This window comes from Schistocerca gregaria, chromosome 10 (assembly GCF_023897955.1).
Source record: "Schistocerca gregaria isolate iqSchGreg1 chromosome 10, iqSchGreg1.2, whole genome shotgun sequence".
Taxonomy (NCBI): domain Eukaryota; kingdom Metazoa; phylum Arthropoda; class Insecta; order Orthoptera; family Acrididae; genus Schistocerca; species Schistocerca gregaria.
Window position 1 is genome coordinate 202,381,999 of NC_064929.1, and position 24,535 is coordinate 202,406,533.

The 24,535-nt window shown below is 40.5% G+C and overlaps 1 protein-coding gene across 1 annotated transcript in view; it reads left to right on the top strand.

The window, feature by feature from the left end:
• LOC126293640 (uncharacterized) overlaps positions 1 to 24,535 on the top strand; it is a 759,104-nt gene that overhangs the window by 673,153 nt on the left and 61,416 nt on the right. The window contains exons 6-10 of the mRNA XM_049986916.1: positions 2,103 to 2,383; positions 7,527 to 7,667; positions 14,652 to 14,776; positions 15,369 to 15,497; positions 21,545 to 21,713. Coding sequence (XP_049842873.1) covers positions 2,103 to 2,383; positions 7,527 to 7,667; positions 14,652 to 14,776; positions 15,369 to 15,497; positions 21,545 to 21,713 — 845 coding nt within the window. The remainder of the gene's footprint in view (positions 1 to 2,102; positions 2,384 to 7,526; positions 7,668 to 14,651; positions 14,777 to 15,368; positions 15,498 to 21,544; positions 21,714 to 24,535) is intronic.

Below are 24,535 nucleotides of genomic sequence, written 5' to 3' on the forward strand. Positions count from 1 at the left end.
ACTACACCGGGCAAAAGGAGGTTCGACATGATATTAGCGGGCACCCCATCACTTCTGTCACGCCGGTGTAGAGCTCTGGTTACGGTGCAGATCACGTAACGTTAGCGACAGCCCCGGACGGTGCACAAGTCCCGCCCCATCATCCCCCTCCATACCAATCCATATCCTAAGCTCCGCCCATGGTCTGCCTCATGTTCCAACACCAAAGATGTTCGCATCACAGATATGGCAGTCATGACAAGGGAGAAATTCAGTAGTTAGTACGAAATACAGTTTTTCCGGTACCATTGTGAAAAGAATTATAAATAAGTTCATTGAATATGCGAGTTGAAAAATCATCAATAAGAATGAAAAATAAGAATGGTATCCACACTGTCTTTATTATTTCATGAGGTTTCATCTGCACTATATCAAAAAATCTGATATTTGTTAACTGCAGTGAGCGCAAATTTCCGTCACCTCCCGTAGTGTAAGAAATTCTGTTGGGAAATATTAATAGGTAGTATCGCTGAGGATGCTGTCCATTATCTCGATTGTGTAAAGTCAATGCTGTGCATAAACAAGGCAAAGTCGATGTCTTGGTTTGTTTCTGATTACCTCATTAAGACTAAAGAATATAATGTAGAAATGTGTAATGCAAGCAGTCAGATATTTATACAGTAACGTTCTTCATTAATGTTGTGGTCTTCAGTCCTGAGACTGGTTTGATGCAGCTCTCCATGCTACTCTATCCTGTGCAAGCTTCTTCATCTCCCAGTACTTACTGCAACCTACATCCTTCTGAATCTGCTTAGCGTATTCATCTCTTGGTCTCCCTCTACGATTTTTACCCTCCACGCTGCCCTCCAATGCTAAATTTGTGATCTCTTGATGCCTCAAAACATGTGCTACCAACCGGTCCCTTCTTTCTGTCAAGTTGTGGCACAAACTGCTCTTCTCCCCAATTCTATTCAATACCTCCTTATTAGTTATGTGATCTACCCATCTAATCTTCAGCATTCTTCTGTAGCACCACATTTCGAAAAATTCTCTTCTCTTCTTGTCTAAACTATTTATCGTCCATGTTTCACTTCCATACATGGCTACAGTCCATACAAATACTTTCAGAAACGACTTCCTGACACTTAAATCTATTCTCGATGTTAACAAATTTCTCTTCTTCAAAAACGATTTCCTTGCCATTGCCAGTCTACATTTTATATCCTCTCTACTTCGACCATCATCAGCTATTTTACTCCCTAAATAGCAAAACTCCTTTACTACTTTAAGTGTCTCATTTCCTAATCTAATGCCCTGAGCATCACCTGATTTAATTTAACTACATTCCATTATCCTCGTTTTGCTTTTGTTGATGTTCATCCTATATCCTCCTTTCAACACACTGTCCATTCCGTTCAACTGTTCTTCCAAGTCATCTGCTGTCTCCGACAGAATTAAAATGTCATCGGCGAACCTCAAAGTTTTTATTAATATTTGCTTGTGTAATGGGTGCATTTTTGCTTGTGGACTCTTATGACTGCTTGCTTATAGAAGACACGAGATTACTTTGAGTTCTTCTTCAGTGTTTGAGAGCTTTAGAGCTGCCTATTGTTAAACATATGTACATAATTTCGTCAGTATCTTTCCAAAACATCTTATCGTACTTTAATGTCTTTTAGATATCAGTTTTGACAGCACTTGGCCACAACAGTCAAGATTAGGTACTTTGTGTATGATAACTTTATTGAGAGTGCATGTCCATGTTTCATTTTGACAGTATTACACAAACTGCTAGGAAGTACTAACATCACAACACTGCTAGTATCAACAACCGCGGTAAAACAAAAAAACGACGAACAAAAACACGACAGCGACGAGGACTACCAAAGATCATATTGATGCGCTCTGGGTAGGCGTGGAGGGGATTAAATGGGCGGGGCTTGTGCAAATGTCCGGGGCTGTCGCTAACGTTTCCTCTGCAGATCGGTCTGTCACCGCAGCCAGATCGACCAGTTTCAGCTGGACACTCGTCGTGCTGTACTCATTTGCAGTGCTGGTGACGGGGAAGCAGGGCCAGGCCCAGTGAGAGGCTGTGGGTGTGTTTGACTGGTGTGTCGCCGCAGGTCCGGCCGCCGCCGCCGCCGCCGCCGCCGCTGGCTGCCCGATCTGGAGCTGGACCTGACTCCCACCGTGCCGGAGGACCGCGACTCGCGACCCGCCCGCCGGAGGATCGTGACGTCGGCCTCCGCGGCCGCTTCGACCGCCGTCGATCCCCGCAAGACCACGTGCATGCTCTACCTGCAGGCCGACCACCTCTTCTTCCAGAAGTACGGCACCGAGGAGGCCTGCATTGAGGTCATGACGCGCCACGTCCAGAGGGTCAACGACATCTACCGCATCACCGGTACGTCACACCTGCCGTGTATTGCTCCCACAACACTGTCACAGTGTACCCAAACTCTCGAAATGTATTACGAGAGGGGTTCGATAAGTAAAACAATAATTTTTTCCGGCCAGTTTCAGTTGGAAAATATCTGGAATTTGCTGTGGGACATAGTAGAATACTCCCGCTTTAGCCTCTGTAGTTTCGTGAATTTCTGATTGACAGCGGCTCTATATGTAACTACGTCCCATTAAAATTGCTACACCACGAAGATGACGTGCTACAGACGCGAAATTTAACCTACAGGAAGAAGATGCTGTGATACGCAAATATTAGCTTTTTCAGAGCATTCACACAAGGTTGGCGCCGGTGGCGACACCTACAACGTAATGACATGAAGAAAGTTTCCAACCCATTTCTCAAACACAAACAGCAGTTGACCGGCGTTGCCTGGTGAAACGTTGTTGTGATGCCTCGTGTGAGGAGGAGAAATGCGTACCATCACGTTTCCGACTTTGATAAAACTCGGATTGTACCCCATCGCGATTGTGGTTTATCGTATCGCGACATTGGTGTTAGCGTTAGTCGAGAACCAATGACTGTTAACAGAACATGGAATCGGTGGGTTCAGGAGGGTAACACGGAACGCCGTGCTGGATCCCAACGGCCTCCTATCACTAGCAGTCGAGATGACAGGCATCTTATCGGCATGCCTGTAACCTATCTTGCAGCCACGTCTTGATCCCTGAGTCAACAGATGGGGCCGTTTGCAAGACAACAACAATCTGCACGAACAGTTCGACGACGTTTGCAGCAGCATGGACTATCAGCTCGGGGACCGTGGCTGCGGTTATCCTTGACGCTGCATCACAGACAGGAGCGCCTGCGATGGTATACTCGACGACGAACCTGTGTGCACGAATGGCAAAATGTCATTTTTTCGGATGAATCCAGGTTCTGTTTACAGCATCATGGTGGTCGCATCCGTGTGTGGTGACATCGCGGTGAACGCACATTGGAAGCGTGTATTCGTCATCGCCATACTGCCGTATCACCCGGCGTGACGGTGTGGGGTGCCATTGGTTACACGTCTCGGTCACTTCTTGTTCGTATTGACGGCACTTAGAACAGTGGACGTTACGTTTCAGATGTGTTCCGACCCGTGGCTCTACTCTTCATTCCATGTCTGCGAAACCCTACATTTCAGCAGGATAATGCACGACCGCATGTTGCAGGTCCGGTACGGGCCTTTCTGGATACAGAAAATGTTCGACTGCTGCACTGGCCAGCACATTCTCCAGATCTCTCACGAACTAAAAACGTCTGGTCAATAGTGGCCGAGCAACTGGCTCGTCACAATACGCCAATCACTACTCTTGATGAACTGTGGTATCGTGTTGAAGCTGCATGGGCAGCTGTACTTGTACACTCCATCCAAGCTCTGTTTGACTCAATGCCCATGCGTATCAAGACCGTTATTACGGCCAGAGGTCGTTGTTCTAGGTACTGCTTTCTCAGGATCTATGTACCCAAATTTTGTGAAAATGCAATCACATGTCAGTTCTAGTATAATATATTTGTCCAATCAATACCCATTTATTATCTGCATTTCTTCTTGGTGTAGCAATTTTAATGGCCAGTAGTGTAGCTGAAAATGGCGTCTGTAAAGGAGGTGCGTTCCAAGCAGAAAGCTGTCGTTGAGTTTCTTTTGCCAGAAAACCAGATATTGTCAGGCAGTTGCAGACACCTGGCAGGGAAGAAAAGCACGGCGAGTCGTTGAGTGCGGCGTCTGTCATCACAACAAAGTCACACTTACCTGTCCGATCTCCCGTGTGCTGGCCGGCCGCACACAGCTGTGACTCCTGCAGTGTTGGAACGTGGCGACACACTCATTCGAGGTTATCTGCGGGCGACAGTCAAACATTTCGCTACTCAACTGGACGTCTCCGTTGGTAGTGCTGTCACACACGTCCACTAATTTGGATACTCCTTGCCGCCTAACGGAAGACCATAAAGAGCAACGAAGGACCATATCTGTGCACTTGCTTGCAAGTTACGATGCTGATAGTGACAATTTTTGTCGAAAATCGTCACAGGCCATAAAACATGATTTTATCACATCGAACTGGAAACAAAATCCAAAACGTGTAGTGACGCCGTACCACCTCTCCTCCGAGAATAAAATTAGTAGTCACACCCTCTGCCGGTAAATTCATGGAGACGGTCTTCTGCGACTTCCCCCTAGTAAGGTCGTCACATTGAACGGAGATTACGTTGAAGAACAGGGTTTTGTAGCCAAAAGAGTGGGGAATGATATGGTGTAGTGCAATCCGGAATAAAACCAACCTGCTTTAAGAAGAAAAATGTGTTGCATTACTTATTGAAAGCCTCTCGTATTACAACTGGGTGCTGAATACGGTGATTATTTGCTGTTTGTCTTTAACATGTCTTTTTTCACCTCTAATAATAACAGCCCAGTTGGATAAACTGAACAATTGAGCAGCAGTGTTAAAGGTATGTTAAAATGGTTCAAATGGCTCTGAGCACTATGGTCATTAGTCCCCTAGAACTTAGAACCACTTAAACCTATCTAACCTAAGGATATCACACACATCCATGCCCGAGGCAGGATTCGAACCCGCGACCTAGCGGTCTTGCGGTTCCAGACTGTAGCGCCTAGAACCGCTCGGCCACTCTGGCCAACTCACAGTGCCTAGTCACCCGTGCGTGCTAGCCCTAATACTCCACGATTCGAATTGATTCGTCTATTGTTCAGATAATTATTTCGTCATTCAACTCTTCGCTTAACAACAGTGCATAACTTATTACAGTACATAAATCAGTTGCAGAATGACATCAAGGAAGTAAGTATGTGACTTTCGCAGAAAATAAGCAGCTATTGAGTCCGTGGAATGTGTAGCGGCAGAAAAGTAGCAGTACCGAAGACTTCCGGGATTCCGTCATACAGCCTGTCGGCTGGCCTGAAGCAGAAATATAAGACTGCTGAAAACAATTATCACAATGAAATATGGGAAGCGCACTCGACGTGATGGTTTCTGCCGTTCAGTCCGGAACCGCGCTGTTGCTACGGTCGCTGGTTCGAATCCTGCCTCGGGCGTGGACGTGTGTGATGTCCTTAGGTTAGTTAGGTTTAAGTAGTTCTACGTTCTAGGGGACTGATGACCTCAGAAGTTAAGTCCCACAGTGCTTAGAGCCATTTGAACCATTTTTGTTTCTTCCGTCTTGAAGAATGCTTATTGAAAAAATTGCGTACTGATCAAAGGATATTTGTAGCTGCGGGAGACTACACGCATAAAGAAAAAGATCATACTATACGCTGTTATGGGCATTGTGGGATTCGCCACTATATATATTGAGAGGTGGCGATCATTGATGAGAGTTTTTCAGCATGGAAATATGAAATTTTTCTGTATTCTCGGAAACCTGTACGTGTCTTTGATTTGAAATTTTAAAAGACATTAAAAGATAAAAGTTACGTGTTATTAATAGACACCCCATTGAATTTTTGTATTTTGCTCACGATATATGTACATAAAATGCATCAAAAACTCATCGAAAACTTGTATGTTAGTGGTATCTGATATGTATGTTTTTTTTTTTAAATTTACCTTGCAGTTCACGTTTCAGGATGATAGCTGTTGTAAATATGACAAAAAGTGAGTTAAATATGGCGAGAGTGGAACATAAGGCTATGCTGAGATGGGTCCACCTGTTACAAGAACATTTATTTGGTATTCACATTCGTTGGCTTCGCCAACTCTCAGCATGAAAGCTACTAAGGAAAACGAATATCTCGTAAAGAAGAGAAATTTTATATGGGTCAGAGGACACTCTAACGTTAAATACAATGAAATGGTCGATGATTTAGCAAAAACAGACACCCATAATGAAGCTTTTATTTAAAAACATCTTATTGCCGTCATCCAACATGAGAGTACACTACAGTATATAGAAGAACAAAGTGGCAATAGACGAGTACCAATAATCGATATGCACAGAAGCGAATACTATGGGCAAACAGTCTAGCCTCTTCACATAATATGCAGTTGAGATAATTCTTATTTTGAATGTGATGGAATAATACTAGGGGACATCAATCACTTTTTTTTAAATGTAAAGTGTACACAAACCAGAAAATTGATTTCGCACAACAGTTAATCAGATCTCATTGACCATTACCAACCTCTATAGTAACTCTGCAACAGTTATAAAACTAGTTGTGTAATTTTTAGATAAATGTAACCTTACTCTGTAAAATTCCAAAATACAGAGATGGCCTTCAGGCCAGAAGTCACAAAAAAATAAAATAAAAAACCTCCCAACCTAATTGCCACCTTCTATTTTCTACTTATAATTTTATTTGGAGTGTTTCCTTATCCCCCTTTGATCAGTCAAACATTTGTTAAATCCAACGCTCGTTAATTTGAACATTTTGTGCCTAGAATTTTGAATTTTTGACAGTCAACTATATATGGCAACTTGACAATTGTTTAGATATGTGATTTCAGTACTTGGAACGGACTTGGTGGTTTGTATGCAACTGTTATTTGCTCTGCACCTGACAGTGACCATGGAGGTTAAACCAGCTGTAACCAAAGTATACGAATTTTATGTGTGCAGATTACATTTTTTCTTCAGAATTTCCATGATTGAAGTGCCACAGATGTTCAGTCTGCTTCAGCATGTGGGGGATGGAAAATTATTTAATCTCGATTATGCTCCTTCATGTTATGAGCTTAAGGTAGAGATGTGTTGAGTACCCATAAGCTGTGTTAATTCAACAATTTCAATTCTGTTGACAACTTTTATATGCTTGATTAACTTGGGATGTTCATGTCATTGATGTGCCTGCCTATTATAACAAAGGCCAATTTCAAAAATAATTTTCAACACAAAATACTGTACAGTCCTGTTAAAAGTCATTTTTGGCTAGATGTCTACTGCAATTATCTCTATTATACTGTCTTTCAATGCATCAGTGTTACTAGATCCAAATTCACCTAATATTATTGACAATGAGTTGGCTAGTTAACAACTTATTCATAAACAAAACATTATTTTCTAATGTATATAAAGTTAAACAGTTCCACCTACTAGCTAGACCTGGTCTATCATTTATATTTGTATTCTGGTTTTATTACAGATTTTGACCAGGATGGAAAACCAGATAACATTAGCTTTATGATTAAGAGAATAAAGGTTCATACTTTAGATGCCTTAAAGGATCCAACCTATCGGTTCCCGTTAAATTACGGAGTTGAGAAGTTCCTGGAGCTTTTTTCTGGTGAGTACCAAATCCTTTCTTTGCACACCAAAGAAATATTATTTTGTGAACAACATGCAAACATTACTGGTCTTGACTATCAAGATGAGAAAAAAGCCTTTCCATGTAAACACATTCAGTGCCCATACAAATACAAATTTCAGGAGTTGGACGGTGCAAACTATCAAGGACTGAAGAACACTGCTGCAAGCAACACCGCTTTATTTCACGACAACTGGTTTCTGCCTAGGGCTACCATCAGAGGGCAGAGTTTATTTCTTATGTAATTTTTTACAGTTTTATCCTGGAATATAAAAGAATTATAAGGCTTACAAGCACTTTTACATTGTAAAACTTTTGCAAACCACATAACTGCTTATACTCTTTCATTTTACAGGACAAAAATGTAAAAATTAGTGCAAGAAATCCTTGCTGCCATGGATGTTTTGTCTACACCTGAAGCTATTTCTAGTTACAGACACAATAATTATTGTTTTTGAAAATTGTGTGATTGCTTCTACATAACTGATGGGTCAAAAATTTGCAGAGGTCAAAATATTTATGACTGACCATCAAGTTATCCTTTTTATTGAACTTGTAAGCATCCTAATTTACTTGCCTCTTCACCTGTTCTACAGGAGTACTGATTCCTAGTCTGGTGACCCTACAAGGGGGCAAAGTCTACATGGGACTTATTTTATACTCCTGGTGTCATTATTGTACATTTCACTTCTGGTGTGAAACTTTTTATTATAAGTGATAAATTTTGTTAAAGACCACAAGGTCCTTTAAGTGTTTCAGTCATCTACTTGATAAAATATTGATACTACTCAAGACATTAATGAATGAAAGGTTTCCTTTTTTGTTTCGGTTATTTTTTGGCGTCTCAGCAGAACTCGCACAGCCACTATCATACATATGAGGTTTAACACTCTGAAGAGCAACATAGACATTGGGTTTAATTCACTGCACATTGGGGGACTGATGACCTTAGCTGTTTAGTCCCCCTTAAACATCCCAACAACCACCACCACCACTGCACATCATCATAAAGATAAAATTACAGTGGAATCATATGAGAAGTTGACATGTTCTTGCAACAAAAAGATACATAAAAATCGATGTCTCTGAAATAGAGCAGTAAACAGCGTCTATTGGTAACCAGGCACTGTAGGATGTGGCTTGTATCACTGGACCTGTTGGTGCACCCAAAAAAATATGTGACTGACATCTCCTTCCTCAACACAGTCGATCAGTAGGGAGCTGACCAGACTAATATGATGTAGTTGCTTCCTGTAACAGCTGGGATTGGAAGCGAGGTGCCTCATAGTGTTTGTGAGACGTCTGGAGCATTGATTTTTCTCAAGCCAGAGGTTAGGGACAACCACCATACTCACCTTGGCATAAGGTTTGCCTTTGTATTTTGAGTCTCTAGCCATTTCATGTTGAACTTCTTTTTGATTGTTGATTTAATAATGTTTAAAAGAGCTGTAGCTGGCTATTTCATTTGTGCCCTACTCCATCATGGATAGTTCCTTTGGATAGCTTGTCTACTGCTTCATTGCCAGGTACGCAACAAAGCACTTTTACCCAATATGAGGTAACTACCTGATTCCTATTTGTGATCAGTAATATCAGATTCATTATGTCATATGCCATTGGATGGTTAGATTGTTCACTATGTAGATGTCTTAATAGTTCACTGATCTGGTATCAGGAAGAATAACACACTTCTCAGTGTATTGAAGCCAAAAGTTCAGCTGTCCTACTTACAAGATCCTTAACAATATTATGAAAAGGATAGTTGCTTCTCGCCATACAGTGGAAATACTAAGTCGCAGATAGACACAACAAAAAACACACACACACACACACACACACACACACACACACACACACACCTGTTCACGCAAACAGGAGCATACAGACGAGACAGAGAGATGGTAGGGCAGCTAGATGCATTCGGGAAGTTAGACGGGCAGGTGGTGGTGGTGGGGGGGGGGGGGGGGTGAATCAATGTAGACTGCAGTTTCTGGATGAATAGCACACACTTGTTGAAGTAATCTGTCTTTTAATATGTCAGCCCGTGTGAATTGTGAGAATTTGAGTAAAAATTTCACATTCAGATATCTGTGATGTAGGTATAGGGGAAGCCCAATGCTTCATCTAAAAGAAAGTGAATCAATATAGACTGCATAGCCCCTAGTCATACTCTAAGAGCTTTGTACTAACAGTTGTCTTAGGCATGTGTCTGGAGTTGACACCAAACAATGACAAGCATAGTCCCTGTATGCAGCACAATACTGCCTTAGCCCAATGTCGGCACCCACTCCCAGCTCACACCCATGATGGCAAGTAGTAGTATGGTGAACTTTTTGCAGTCTGCAACAGCTTGTGTAATATGTGCCTTTGTACAAAGTTTGTGGTCAATATGGACTCAAAGATATTTGACCGCTTTCTTGACTGGTAATTTGTGTTGCCAAAATTTCAGTAGAGTAGAACCAAAGACTTCCTTGCTGACATATTGAAAGCATTCTTCACCATTTGTGTGTGTAGTCTAGACACCTTCTGCTGGCCACCAGGAAGAGAAGTTCATGAAATGTTCCCTCACTTTTTCTGCAGTTTGTTACATTGAGGGCTACCGAGTTTTATTCATTAGGCAAATAACTTGAGTCTTCATTAGTAAATATCCAAACCCATGATTCCTATGCATAAAAATATCTTGCTGTTGACATTTTGTCCAATTTACAGGACCTTGGTTCCATTGGGTGTTTGTGATGGTTGTTTGATATGATATCTCCACTTTTTGTGGCCACTATCTGTACTGCCATCCTTCTGCTGTTTAAAAGCAAATATATGCAGTGTGTCACCTGAAGCTGTTCAGAATAAACAACCATTTGTTGCCACCATCACTCTATTGGAACTGTCTGGGAGGGAGCAAAATAGAATTTGGGACACATGCAGATTTCTGGTTTTGTGAACATGCAAATTATGTTCAAACTACATTGATGGAATTGACTTGACATGTGGATATAAACGCTAAAAATATGGTGTTGTTGTTGTTGTTGTTGTCTTCTGTCCAAAGACTGGTTTGTTACACTTCTGCATTTATTGGAATGTAAAACTGTGTGATTTCCTTTTTTATCTTGGTCTTTATCTGATCTGTTTTTCAGCCTGCATACAACTGCGTGCTACTACCACACCTGTCTACTCCACATTATGTTGCTCTTCCAGTGGGTTCCTTGCTGTCTGTGGTGGTTCACTCCATTGCTCTGCCAATTTTATTACCTGACTATAATGTTGATGTGCATTTTATTTTGATTTGATTAAGAATGTTGGTCATCCATTTAACCCCGGTCTTGTTATTGTATGAGCTGATTATGGTTTGATAGGTCCAGTAAATTTCTGTGAGACAATGCAACATTTTTGTTGCACCTGCATAATCATGCTTGATCATTCCAAGGATTGAGTAAGGAATTTCAAGAATGTACAGCATACACTACATTGTTGATAGGTGTTTGAATTGGTCAGTGTACCAACTGCAATTGAAAATGGAGAAAACCAAGTTTCATGCTGTTACTAAACATTTTCATTCGAAACATTGGACTGCTGCACAAATCAAAACAGAACTGGGTGAAGTTCGTGTGAGCACTGCACCATCACTGAAGATCATTTACTTTTGGATTAATGAATTGAAACACAGTAGGACAAACACCAAAGACAAAGCGCACTCCGGCCATTCAACTGAGGACACCACAAAGAAAACCATGAAACGGTAATGCAAGACTGCCGAATAAATATTTGAGAGATTGCTGAGGCTCTATGCATCTCAACGGATTGATGGATAATGTCATGCATGGAGAATTGGCTACAAAGAAGCTGTGTGTGAAGTGGGTGCTCACAGCTGATCTATACGGCTTCCAGCATAACATTTCAATACAATGCCTAACAATGTTTACTCACAATGTACAAGATTTTTTGCATGGATTTGTGAGTTATGATGAAACCTGGATCCACGATTATATAAGAGTCAAATTGGCCATTCGGGAGGACGATGGTTCAATCCCGTCTCCAGCCATCCTGATTTAGGTTTTCCGTGATTTCCCTAAATCATTTCAGACAGGTGCCGGGATGGTTCCTTTGAAAGGGCATGGCCGATTTCCTTCCCCATCCTTCCCTAACCCGAGCTTGTGCTCCGTCTCTAATGACCTCATTGTTGACAGGATGTTAAAAAGCAAAAAACGCACACAAATCGGCCATCAAAACAATGAAAAAAGGCTGGTGAAAGTGCACCGAAGAAAGCAAAGACCATTTTGTCAGCTGTTGAGGTGATGGCCACTGTTTTTTTGGATTTCCAAGGAATAATCCTTGGAGATTACTTGGTTGGTTCGTTGGTCGATTTGGGGAGGGGACCAAACAGCGAGGTCATTGGCCCCACTGGTTTAGGAAAAGGTAGGGAAGGAAGTTTTCCATGCCCTTGTAAAGAAACTATCCCAGCGTTTGCCTGAAGCAATTTAGGAAAATCACGGAAAACCTAAAGCGGGATGGCCAGACACAGGTTTGAACCGTCATCTTCCCAAATGCAAGTCCAGTGTGGTAACCACTGCACCACCTCACTTGGTTCAGATTACTTGGAAAAAGGAAGAACTATAACTGGACCATACTAGGCTTCATTGTTGGATCATTTCCAACTTCTGTTGGCTGATAAAAGGCAAAGGTTGGTATGCAAAAAAGTGGTCTTTCACCTGGATAATGCATCTTCCCACACACCATTGGTAACCATGGTGGAAGTGTATGAATTGGGCTTTGAATTGGTTCCTCATCCATTGTATTCACCAGATTTAGCTCCAAGTGGCTTTTCTCTATTCCATAAATTGAAATTTTGATTCTCTGGGGAGAAATTTTCATAAAATGAGTAAATGATAGTTGCATTCAATGAGTATGCAGAGTTTGGCAGAACCTATTTTTCTGATGGGATGGAAAAGATGGAGGCTCACGGGACCAAATGCATATCCATCAAAGGAGACTATGTTGAGAAGTAAGATGAGCTGTTTATGAAACAAAAATTTTCCTTACATTTTTACTAAACTTATCAAACAGTCTTGTTTGTATACCTGAAGATATAGCTATTAGCTGCAGAACTGATCATTTCAATGATGGATCATCTAGCAGGTGTTGTGGTTCTTCATTTATCAAGACGTTTTTCCACGCAGTGGCTGCCCAGTCTGTTGGATCTGTGTGAATATCGAGATAGCAACTGCATACTGACTCAGTATTTAGACTTATTCATTCATTCATTCATCGTGTTCCATAGATCCCAGCAAAGGTGGAGCTATCCTTCAGGGATATGGAATGAGTCAAGGTTAACAAAAGACAAAGACCTCATAGAAACTGACTATGTATACTATAATAATAATAATAATGATAATGATAATGATAATAATAACAATAACCTGTTGCTCTACAGCTTAATGCAACTCGCACTTATGGCTGGCTTATAAAATTTAAATAATTAAATTAGTAAGAAACCTGATACTTTGAAGGAAGCAACTCTCAGTTGAACTATGAAGCTGCTGTTCATCTGCTGTTAGTAGTCTAATGTTTACTTGATTACTGTGGTATTTTATACACACCTAAGTCCTGTTTACAGCACTTTATTACTTATCACAAAGCTTTATAACAAACATGCTATTTGTCATGTTGCTAATAGGACTTTTCAATCCTTAGATCTAGATATTCAGATAATTTATATAAAGAGTGGAGCTAAAGAGGTACAACATATGGAAACACCAAAAACACAACACATTGCCATGCCGAATACAGTGTAAGAAACCTGTTGGTTTTGAAACAGCTTCCACTCATAACGGAATGGATAAATACATGTCCTATATGGTTTTCTAGGGGATATTAAACCATTCTTCCTGCAAAATAGTGGCATTTTCAGGTAACGACAGTGGGAGTGAATACCAATCACCTACTCTTCTCTCCAAAGCAGACCACAAGGGCTCCATAATATTGAGATCTGGTGACTGTGGGGGCCATGGGGGATGCTGTTTGTGGCAATATATAACAGAGCCACCAGCAGACTTGGCTAACATCTACATTTATGTTCAAGTATGCTTTCTCTCTGTCAACCCCCTTACGTTTTTAATTTTCTTTTGAATTAGTAAAGATTCCCAATTTCATGCTTTATGTCAGATGGGAGCTTGCTGAATATTTACTGCAAGAGTACATTACTTCATTTTCAACTGTGTATATTTCAGTTCAGCTGAAATACATTTTTATCATCACCAGCAAAAACCATTAAGGAATAAATATACTGGAGAGTGAGTGTAATGATTCCAGATCCTTAAAAGGGCTTCTTCAAGAGGTACGCCTATATCTTTACAGCAGGAGAACTGACATTCATTACTCCACATTAAAGTTGTCTTTAGCACAAAAAACGGTACACAATGCTGCAACTAAAATTTTTGGTAACATAGATATAAAATGTGCGACAAACAGCAAAATAAAATCTGAAAACAAACTTTAAAAGAATTTTTGTTATTGTAATGCATAAAAGGTGGTGGGTAGGAATTGCTAGCTCACATTTGTGTATTTTAAAAAACTTATAAATGCTCAGCATGTAGCCATAGTTACAGATTAACTTGTGATGTGAATGTAATATGACTCACTTCACGTCATTAAGATATAGCATGCAAAATGATCCACAGGACATGAAACTAACTAAGTAACAACATTCTCCCTGTTCACTTCTGCTGAATGAGTTCTTCAGGTGCACAGTCTTGGAAGATAAGTCCATAAGACCGAAGGGAGTGAAAATGTACAAAATGAGCCAACATTGATGCCTCGGTTATCAACAATGATTAAAGAATAAATTAGATGTTGCTGAAGAGGTAAATCTGTCAAAAGGGACTCAAGACACATTGCAGCTTACATAGCATTCTGTGAGAAAAGGCTCTGCACTTTATTATTATTATTATTATTATGCATTGTGTTTCCCAGAGGAGGACTACGATGCCTTCTGCCTGGCCTACATGTTCACCTACCGAGACTTTGAGATGGGCACCTTGGGCCTGGCATGGACAGGTGACCTCAAGAATGCTGGAGGAGTCTGCGAGAAAAATGGAGTAAGAGCAAACTCTCCCTATCACAGACATATCAAGAATTTTGTATATTATTATTAATGTTGTTGCTACTAATATCTTATATTTGAGCAATTGTGTTTTACCATGAACTGTGTTGCAGAACTTGAAAATGTGTGTCCCTTCATTCCCTCTCTCTCTCTCTCTCTCACTTCCACTATTAAGTTTATGTTAGCTGAATACAGATTTTACTATATCACATCAGTGTTTCATGGTTTCAGTATCATAATCTTTGCTAAGTATCAGAAATGCCAAATGGATTCACTTTACTCTGCATGAGAGAGCATACCAGATCATATGAGATCTTTCCCAAAATCTTCTTGTTGATGCCATAAATTGAATCAGAAAATACTGATTAAGAATTTTCAGAATACTCACCCTTCCACCTGGAATGTTACAGTGTAAACATAATTAATTTTTTTCTGAACTCCTGCTCACATTGTGAGAATGGACCAATTAGTACCTAGATGTATAAAATAAATTCTCCTCCTAATGACATAATATTAGTTTTCTCTTCATATTATGGGTGTGTAGCAAGAAATTATGCTGCTGTTAAATTAATACAAATAACTTGCAGCACTATCGAGGAAGCATGAAGAGTCTCAACACGGGGATAGTGACACTGCTCAACTATGGCAAACACGTACCACCAGCTGTTTCGCATGTCACCCTCGCTCACGAGATTGGACACAACTTTGGTTCTCCGGTAGGTATTGTATTTTTCATTCATTTTTCTTGTGCGACCCATAATGACTCTGTCAAATGTAAACATTAGGACGTCAAACGTCATTGAAAAATCTTATATATAAAAAATCAAATATACAGGAAACAAAACCTTTCAAAAAATTTCTACAAGAGTATTTCTAAAAATTATTTTCAAGTATTTATTTGTTCAGAAACAATGAATGTGGGAGGAACCTACTTTCTGTAGTTTATGGACTTTTGAATTGGATACTGATAGCATACTGAACTATAAAACGACCTTTATTGCTCAATTTTATTCAGGAGGGACAGTGAATGCCCATCAATTTAATATTCTGTGTTGGCTCTGTTGACTCGGATTAGATGGCAGAGGTGTTATACCAATTAAAGACCGTGTTAGGATAACTTTTTATCTCCCTTTTCTTCATCCTTCTAAAAGACTCTTCATTTTCTTGGAATGAATTCTTTCTCTCTCGTCTGACTGAGTACAGTTGTTTTCCCATAATTTTCAGTGCCACAGGGTCTGCAGCTCCAATGAATTTATTTAAAGATTTCTTGAAGCCTTCAGCTGCCATTCTCTTTATTTCATGTATGATTGTACAATTTTGACCTCAGGCCATTTTCAATTATTTTTAGTAATAGATTGTCATGTATGTCGTTGCTCCTGTATCATTTTATGCTCATAAAATAAATCCGAGATGTTCACACTATTTCAGTAGTATGCTATTTTCGCACCCATTATGTTGTCCTCTATGGTGCGTGTTTGTCAGAAAAAGGGTATTGTCAGAAGTGCCCCAGCAAAGTGAGATGAGACGATTGTTATTTTCTTTATACACAAGTGATCTGGTGGTCAGGTTGGGCAGCAATCTGTGGCTGTTTGCTAAATAATGCTGTGGTACTTGGGAAGGTGATGAAGTTGAGTGAGTGTACGAGGAAACATGACTTGGACAAAATTTCTAGTTGGTGTGATGAATGTAAGTTAATTTCGATGAGTAGAAAAAACAATCCAGTAATGTTCGGGTACAGCATTAAGCAGTGTCATGTTAACAGTCATACCTTTTAAATATTTGGGCATAACGTTGCAATGCAATATAAAATGGAATGAGCATGTGAGGACTCCGGCAGTGAAGGCGAATGGTCAACTTTGGTTTAATGAGAGGATTTTGGGAAAGTGTAGTTCATGTGCAAAGGAGACCACATATAGGATGCTAGTGTGACCTGTTCTTGAGTACTGCTCATGTGTTTGGGATCTGCACCAGGTCAGATTAAAGGAAAACATCAAAGCAATTCACAGGTTGGTTGCTACCAGTATGTTTGAACAACATGCAAGTACTGTGGAGATGCTTTAGGAACTCAAATGGGAATACCTGGAGGGAAGGCGATGTTGTTTTTGATGAACACTATTGAGAAGATTTAGAGAACTGGCATTTGAAGTTGACTGCAAAATGATACTACTGCTACCAACATTATTTTGCCCAAGGACCACAAAAAAATAAGATACAAGTAATTAGGGCTCATATGGAGACACATACACAGTAGTTTTCCCCCTCATTCTACAGGAGTCGTTCAGTAACTAATGCCCCACATTTTTTTCTCAGAACATATTTATTGTTAAGAGTCAGAATTTGATGACAATGTGCATCAACGTGTCTTGTCTGTGTCCTATTTTTCTACATAGTCTCCATCCTGGTCCATGGCCGTACGCCAGTGTTGTGGAATAGCATGTATTCCCTGCTACGTGTCCTGTAGGTGTAGCCATGTTTTCACTGCTTGACTGACACTCTCGTCATCTTCAAAGTGTGTTCCCCGTAGAGAATCATTAAGTGCGGCAAAGAGATGGAAGTCTGAGAGTGACAGGTTTGGAGTGTAGGGTGGATGAGGCAGTGATGTCCATCCCAGCGTGGCTGATAATGGAGCTCTGTTTCTGCATTTCCTGAGGCTGTAACTTTCTTTACCCGTCACTCAACTGTACTCATAACAACTGCAGCATTGCCATACACTGCAGACAAACGTTTATGGATGTTCACCATGGTTTCTTTTTGTGCACACAAGACTTCAATAGCAGCACCCTGCTTGTAGTGTGGGTTGTATGTAGATGCCATTTTGACACTGTACTACAGTTCTGCTACATCTGCCAGAACAGTTCAAAACTTCACGAACTCACAGAACAAACATCAAATGTGAAGCACCAACTAGGACATTTGTCTATGTATATTAATGGCTTTAAAAGCATATGGTGCATTACTTACTGAATGACCCTCTTATTTGCAAGTTGAGCAGGAAAGAAAATAACTACTAGTGGTACAGGGCACCCCCTGTAAAGCACTGTATTGTGACTTGCAGAGTATGTTGCACTGGGGAGCCCTTACACATCCTCCACACAGTCCCCATGCAGTTCCCATATTTTTTGAATCCTGAAGAGACATTTGTGGCAGTCGATTTGCTTCAGGTGAAGTGGTGCATGCCTGGCTACAATCATGGTTCTGTAAGCAAGTACAAACATTTTTCCATGAAGGTATTGATCATTTTGTATTAATATTTATGGAAATTACTTTTGAAAACATAAACAGTTTCCTTACTTTTTTTTACATTTGTCTTGTTTTCATTTGACTGCAACTTACATTTTGTTTTTTCAAATGATATTTAGAGACATACAATTTCTGCTGTTTTCTCCAAGAGTTTCTGTGCTGTTTGAATGTCCTGACATAGATCCGCCAAGTCACCTGAAAAAGCTAAGCAGTCTGTCCTAATATTGGTTGTTCCTAATTTGCTTGGTTTGGCAGATTGAAGCTCTTATTTTAGTTACTGCCATTCTTGGATTATTTTTTCAAAGCTGTAGTTGAAAAGTGGTGGAGAGAGTGCATCACCTTGTCTCTCTCCTGTTTTAATTTTAAAATACTCAGAAAATTCTCTGTATTTTGTCTTAGATTTTATACTGTTTAGTGTTTCACTGATAATGACAGTGTCTTTTGTGCTCGGTTTTTGTTGTTTCAGGACTTGGAAGAGGGACCTGTGGTCCACTGACTCCTAACCCTTTTTCAATACTATGAAAATGCAAACTACTTTCATATTGTAAATGTTTTGATACCTGATAACTAGTTTCAGAACTCGAATACATTGTGGGCAAGATCTTTTTGGTCCAAAACAGCTTGATATTCAACAACTGTATATTGAAGTTGTTGTTGTCCTCAGTCCAGGAGAGACTGCATTAGATTTTTTTGTGTGACAAGAATAAGAAAATTTGTCTATAACTATTAACATCCATTCTGTCTCCCTTTTTATGTAGTGCAATTTTCCAGTCATCCAATTTTTTTTCCAGTTTGTTTTACATGATCAGTGTAAATTCTTTTAAGATTTTCGGCCACATGATTTCCATAGTTCTGCAATAATTCTGTTTTCACCAGATACTAAGTTATTTTTTAACCTTTTAATTTGTCTAGCAATTTCCTGTTCTTTTGATGTTTGTAGATGTGGATTGCTCTGTGAAGCAGCTATCAGATGACAGAGTACAATGTTGGTGCAGGAACTAGTGTTTTGGAGCACAGTGTTTAGTGCATGTTGTTAAAGATGTAGCTTCACAACTTATGTTCCCTATTTATTCCCACGTTGACCCAATGACATTGTCAGTTACGGTAGCAGTGGGCACAGGACATTTGAGATTGGACTGTGGTTTAATGGAATTATGTCACCTGGTCAGACAAACTGTGTTTCTTGTCACACCACGTTAGTGGTCGCATCTGGATACACTGTGATTCAGGCGAACGGCTGCTCGAAAAGTGCACCAAGCCTTGGGTGCAGGCTGTTAGAGGCAGTGTTAATATAGGGGACATTCACCTGAGCATACATGGTAAAAACTGAAAGCACCATGGCAGTTGTGGACTATGTGAACATTATTGCAGAACACCTGCATCCCTTCACGCTCAATGTCTTCTCTGATGACGATAACATGTTCTAGTAGGATAACTGTCTGTGTCAAAGGCCAGAATTATGCTACTGTTGTTTGAGACACACTAATAAACTCACTTTGATGTCTCAGTTGCCAAATTCGCCTGATATGAATGTGATGGAGCAGATCTGAGATGCTTCTGAGTGCCAACTCCACACTCATATGTCACTAGTTCAAAATTTACAGGAATTTTGTGACCTGCATGTGGATATTTGGTGTGACATACATCTAGAAACCTACCGAGGATTTGTTCAATCCATACCACACATAATCGCTGCCATATTGCCTCCCAACCGACACACTGTTAAGTAGGTGGTCATGTTGTTTTGGCTCACACATGTATATTTACACTGCAGTGAGAACAATAAAATAATATGTAGTTGCAGGATCTATGTCTGTCAGTACTCCCTCTCTGATCTCTCCCGGTCTGGAAGTACTTTTACTGTGAACACTGTTGCCTGGCTTTCACACCTCAGTAGCTTCTAAATTATTTGCAAGTTTTACATGAAGAAATAACTCATACTCTGTGGACATGTAACTTTCAGTCCCTGTGATCAGTAGGAAAAAAGGACAATGTGGCACAGTTGAGAACATTAACTGCTAGTTGAGGTGGTAAAAAGTGTTAACAGATGACTGACAATATTGTCATACATTTCTTACCATGTCCCTAGATTGCCCCAATGAAGTCTATGTGCTTTCATAAAAGTGAGAACATTACCATTCTGTTCTTAATGATCATGCAATCTGTAGCAGTGTTCCTCCACTTTCAAATGTCTCAATGCTTATGACATCTTATTTCCTGAACAATATGTGTTGTATAATGAAATAATTTTGGAGGTGCAATAAGTGATATATGTAGATAAAGTATGCAAAGTGCGTCGTAAATAGATGTAATACTAAAAAAAAATAATAAATTACAATATCATGCTTCTAAATTAGTTTGATTGCAAGAACAGTGAGAATGCAATAAGTTAAACTTTTTTCTTTCTTCAGTTTGTTTGGAGGCAGGAAGGGGCAGGGGGTGGGGGGAGTGTTAGCAAAAAAAAAAAAAAAAAAAAAAAAGTTTTGTAAAGATAAGAAATCATACGTAAACTTTGTTTGAAGAAGGTCATATATTGAATGAATGAAGTCCGCGTACATTTGCGCACAGTCAGTCATGCTACTTCGAGGCAAACACAGAGCTTCTAACTGTAATATTTGTCTTATTGTGTTAAACTTGTAACATAAGTTTATACCTCTTAATAAGTAGATTATGACAGCTTTTTAAATTCGATCAGTAATTATGCCAAGTAATGAAAATTGAATATTTGTTCCCTATATCCTGCTACTGGCACTGGAGGGATAGTGCTTTAGTAACCTAGATACTTACATATGGGGAAAATTATACATTATTAACAGATGTCTCAGATTTCATTCCAATTGTTCACACACACCTGCCACGTTAGCTGAGGGTCTTAATCACCACTTCTGTGGCACGGGGATGCTAATCTGACCTGGATCAAGTGTACTTTACAGTTCAATGACAAGTGCTTGTGAGCTGGCCATTCCGGCTGTGGTTTTTTGGTGGTTTCCCCACATCCTACAAGGTGAATACTGAGCTGATACTTGTGTCCCATCTCAGACACATGGTATGTAAATATTTAGAACATGTTTTCACACTTGAACAAGTGATTTGCTCTAGATGCAGTCAGGTGGAGTACACACATTCCATCCTGGGAGATGAATATGAGAGTAATGACTTAGATGTTTAGTCTCCTTAAGCCCATAATCAGCAGCAGCAGCAGTGTTCGTGTAATATTTTCTCAAATAAATAAGAAACACAGAATTGGTATCTTCAGATGTAGGAAATGCCCAAATAATCAAAGCAGGGCGTGCCAAATGAATATCAAGTACAAATGATATTGAAAGTAGCTACTGCGGAACTGCCGATATACAAACACTTTTAGGCTGCCACGTGTATAGCTGCATTACACATTTTTGCTGCTAAGATGAGTGATGTTTGGTCTTTTTGTCTTAATAAAACATAACAGTGAAGTCACAGTGTAAAAGCTGTGATATAAGGAATTGTACAGCTGTCACACTGAAAGCTGCTCTGTTTGTTCCAGCACGATCCGGACTCGTGTACTCCTGGAGGCGAGGATGGCAACTACATAATGTTCGCGAGGGCGACTTCGGGTGACAAGAAGAACAACAACAAGTTCTCACCCTGCAGCATCAGCAGCATCAACCCTGTGCTCAACACCAAGGCCCGCAGCCCCAAGGGCTGCTTCACAGGTCTGCCTGTCAACCTTTTTCTGTCTGTCTCTGTAAGATATAATGTTTGCTGTCATAAATGTGCAGCACTGTACTATTATCGTTATTATTATTATTATTGTTAGCAAACTGTTTTTACAATATGTACGAGGGCGGAATCAACAAAGTCTGAGACTGATTTTTTCCCACAGATATTTATTACGCTATTTCCTTCTTTACATGATCTTTTTTCAAAGTATTCCCCTTCTACTTCAATGCACTTTTCATAGTGGCTCTCCCAGTCCTCAAAACACATGGTGTAGGACATTATTTGTCAGGCTCTCAGGAATTCCTTACTTCTCTTGAGCGTTGCTTCAGAGTCCTCAAAGTCCCACAAAGCTTTTCCTTTATTGATGGTGATAAAAAAAATCACAGGATGCAAAACTGGTGCTATAAGGTAGCTGTAGTAAATGGGTAGTGTCGAATTGGGCCAGAAACGGCACAGCTCGTTTTGCGACATGAGGCTGTGCATTGCCATGATGATGTTGCCACACATTCTGAGAAAGTTCTAGATGTTTCCTTGCAGAGTGCTTCAGTTTAGCTCCTACTGATGTGTAGTTTGCTGCTGTAGTGTGAGGAGGGACTACCTGCTGATAAGTCATTCCATGACAGTCAAAAAATTACATCACCATCACCCTCCCTGCAGATGGAACCGCTTTCGCTTTCTCTGGTGTTTCCACACTGTCCTGCCATGTTTCCCTTCTGGATCAAAGTGATGCACCCATGACTAATTAACAGTTGTAACTGATTCCAGAAGTGCATTTTTTCCATTAGCAAAGAGATGCAGCACCTCATCACTTGTCTCCATATGCACCATCTTTTGTTTGGTAGTCAACAGATGTGGCACCCAACAGGCGCAAAGATGGGTCATACGGAGATGCTTACACATAAAGACACTGCCATATGAAATTCTCAACTCTTCACTGATGTTATATAATGTTATACGTTGATTCTCATGGATAATCACAAAGACACTGTCATATGTAATTCTCTACTCTTCACTAATGTTATATGTTGATTCTCATGGATAATCACAGCAGCTGTGTCGATGTTGACTTCAGTCCCTGTTGAATCTGAAACACCACACTCACTGTGAACATAGACAAGTGTGCCTTGCAGCTGAACAGGACAACTTTCTGGACTATACTGTCACGGGTGACGAAACCTGGACATACCACTTTACACCTGAGACCAAGCAACAATCACACCAGTTCATAACTTTCTGAACAGCATGGTGGCAAGCTGGTCTTACATAGTCATACAAAAAGTGCCATAGCATCTACAAAAATACATCGATAGAAATGGTGATTATGTCGAAAAATAGCTAAATGTTCAAGCTGTAAACTGATGTAAACCAATGTAGAAATAATCAGGTCTGTGTACTTATAAAACAATGGGAGACTTTACTTTTTGGATTACTCTCGTAGCAAGTGAGAAGTGTACTGGGACAAATAAATACATAAAATATTGGCAAATTGTTGTGACTTGGGGCTGTCTGATAAAACTGCCTGCAGTTCCAGTTAACAAATTGAAACACAGAGGAAATAAATACATACACTGAATTGACAGACAGAAAATGGAAATGAAGATCCATGTTTCTTGACAGAGCATGGGGGAATGATGCGGGAAACCTGAGTGCCGTGCTACACAACGTCCTAATGGAGGTGGTTTGCCGTTGCCTTCCTCCGACCATAATGGGGATGGATGATGACAATGACACAACACCCAGTCATCTTGGGGCAAGTGGAAAATCCCTGACATCTACATCTACATCTACATGACTAATCTGCAATTCACATTTAAGTGCTTGGCAGAGGGTTCATCGAACCACAATCATACTGAAACTTCCTGGCAGATTAAAACTGTGTGCCCGACCGAGACTCGAACTCGAGACCTTTGCCTTTCGCGGGCAAGTGCTCTACCATCTGAGCTACCGAAGCACGACTCACGCCCAGTCTCACAGCTTTACTTCTGCCAGATGGTAGAGCACTTGCCCGCGAATGGCAAAGGTCCCGAGTTCGAGTCAAGGTCGGGCACACAGTTTTAATCTGCCAGGAAGTTTCATATCAGCGCACACTCCGCTGCAGAGTGAAAATCTCATTCTGGAAACATCCCCCAGGTTGTGGCTAAGCCATGTCTCCGCAGTATCCTTTCTTTCACGAGTGCTAGTTCTGCAAGGTTCACAGGAGACCTTCTGTAAAGTTTGGAAGGTAGGAGACGAGATACTGGCAGAAGTAAAGCTGTGAGACCGGGCGTGAGTCGTGCTACGGTAGCTCAGATGGTAGAGCACTTGCCCGCGAAAGGCAAAGGTCCCGAGTTCGAGTCTCGGTCGGGCACACAGTTTTAATCTGCCAGGAAGTTTCATATCAGCGCACATTCATCTGCAAAGTGAAAATCTCATTCTGGCACAATCATACTATCTCTCTACCATTCCACTCCCTAACAGCGCATGGGAAAAACCACCACCTAAACCTTTCTGTTCGAGCTCTGATTTCTCGTATTTTATTTTGATGATCATTCCTACCTATGTAGGTTGGGCTCAACAAAATATTTTCGCATTCCGAAGAGAAAGTTGGTGACTGAAATTTCGTAAAAAGATCTCGCCGCGACGAAAAACGTCTTTGCTGTAATGACTTCCATCCCAATTCGGGTATCATATCTGCCACACTCTCTCCCCTATTATGTGATAATACAAAACGAGCTGCCATTTTTTGCACCCTTACGATGTCCTCCGTCAATCCCACCTGGTAAGGATCCCACACCGCGCAGCAATATTCTAACAGAGGACGAACGAGTGTAGTGTA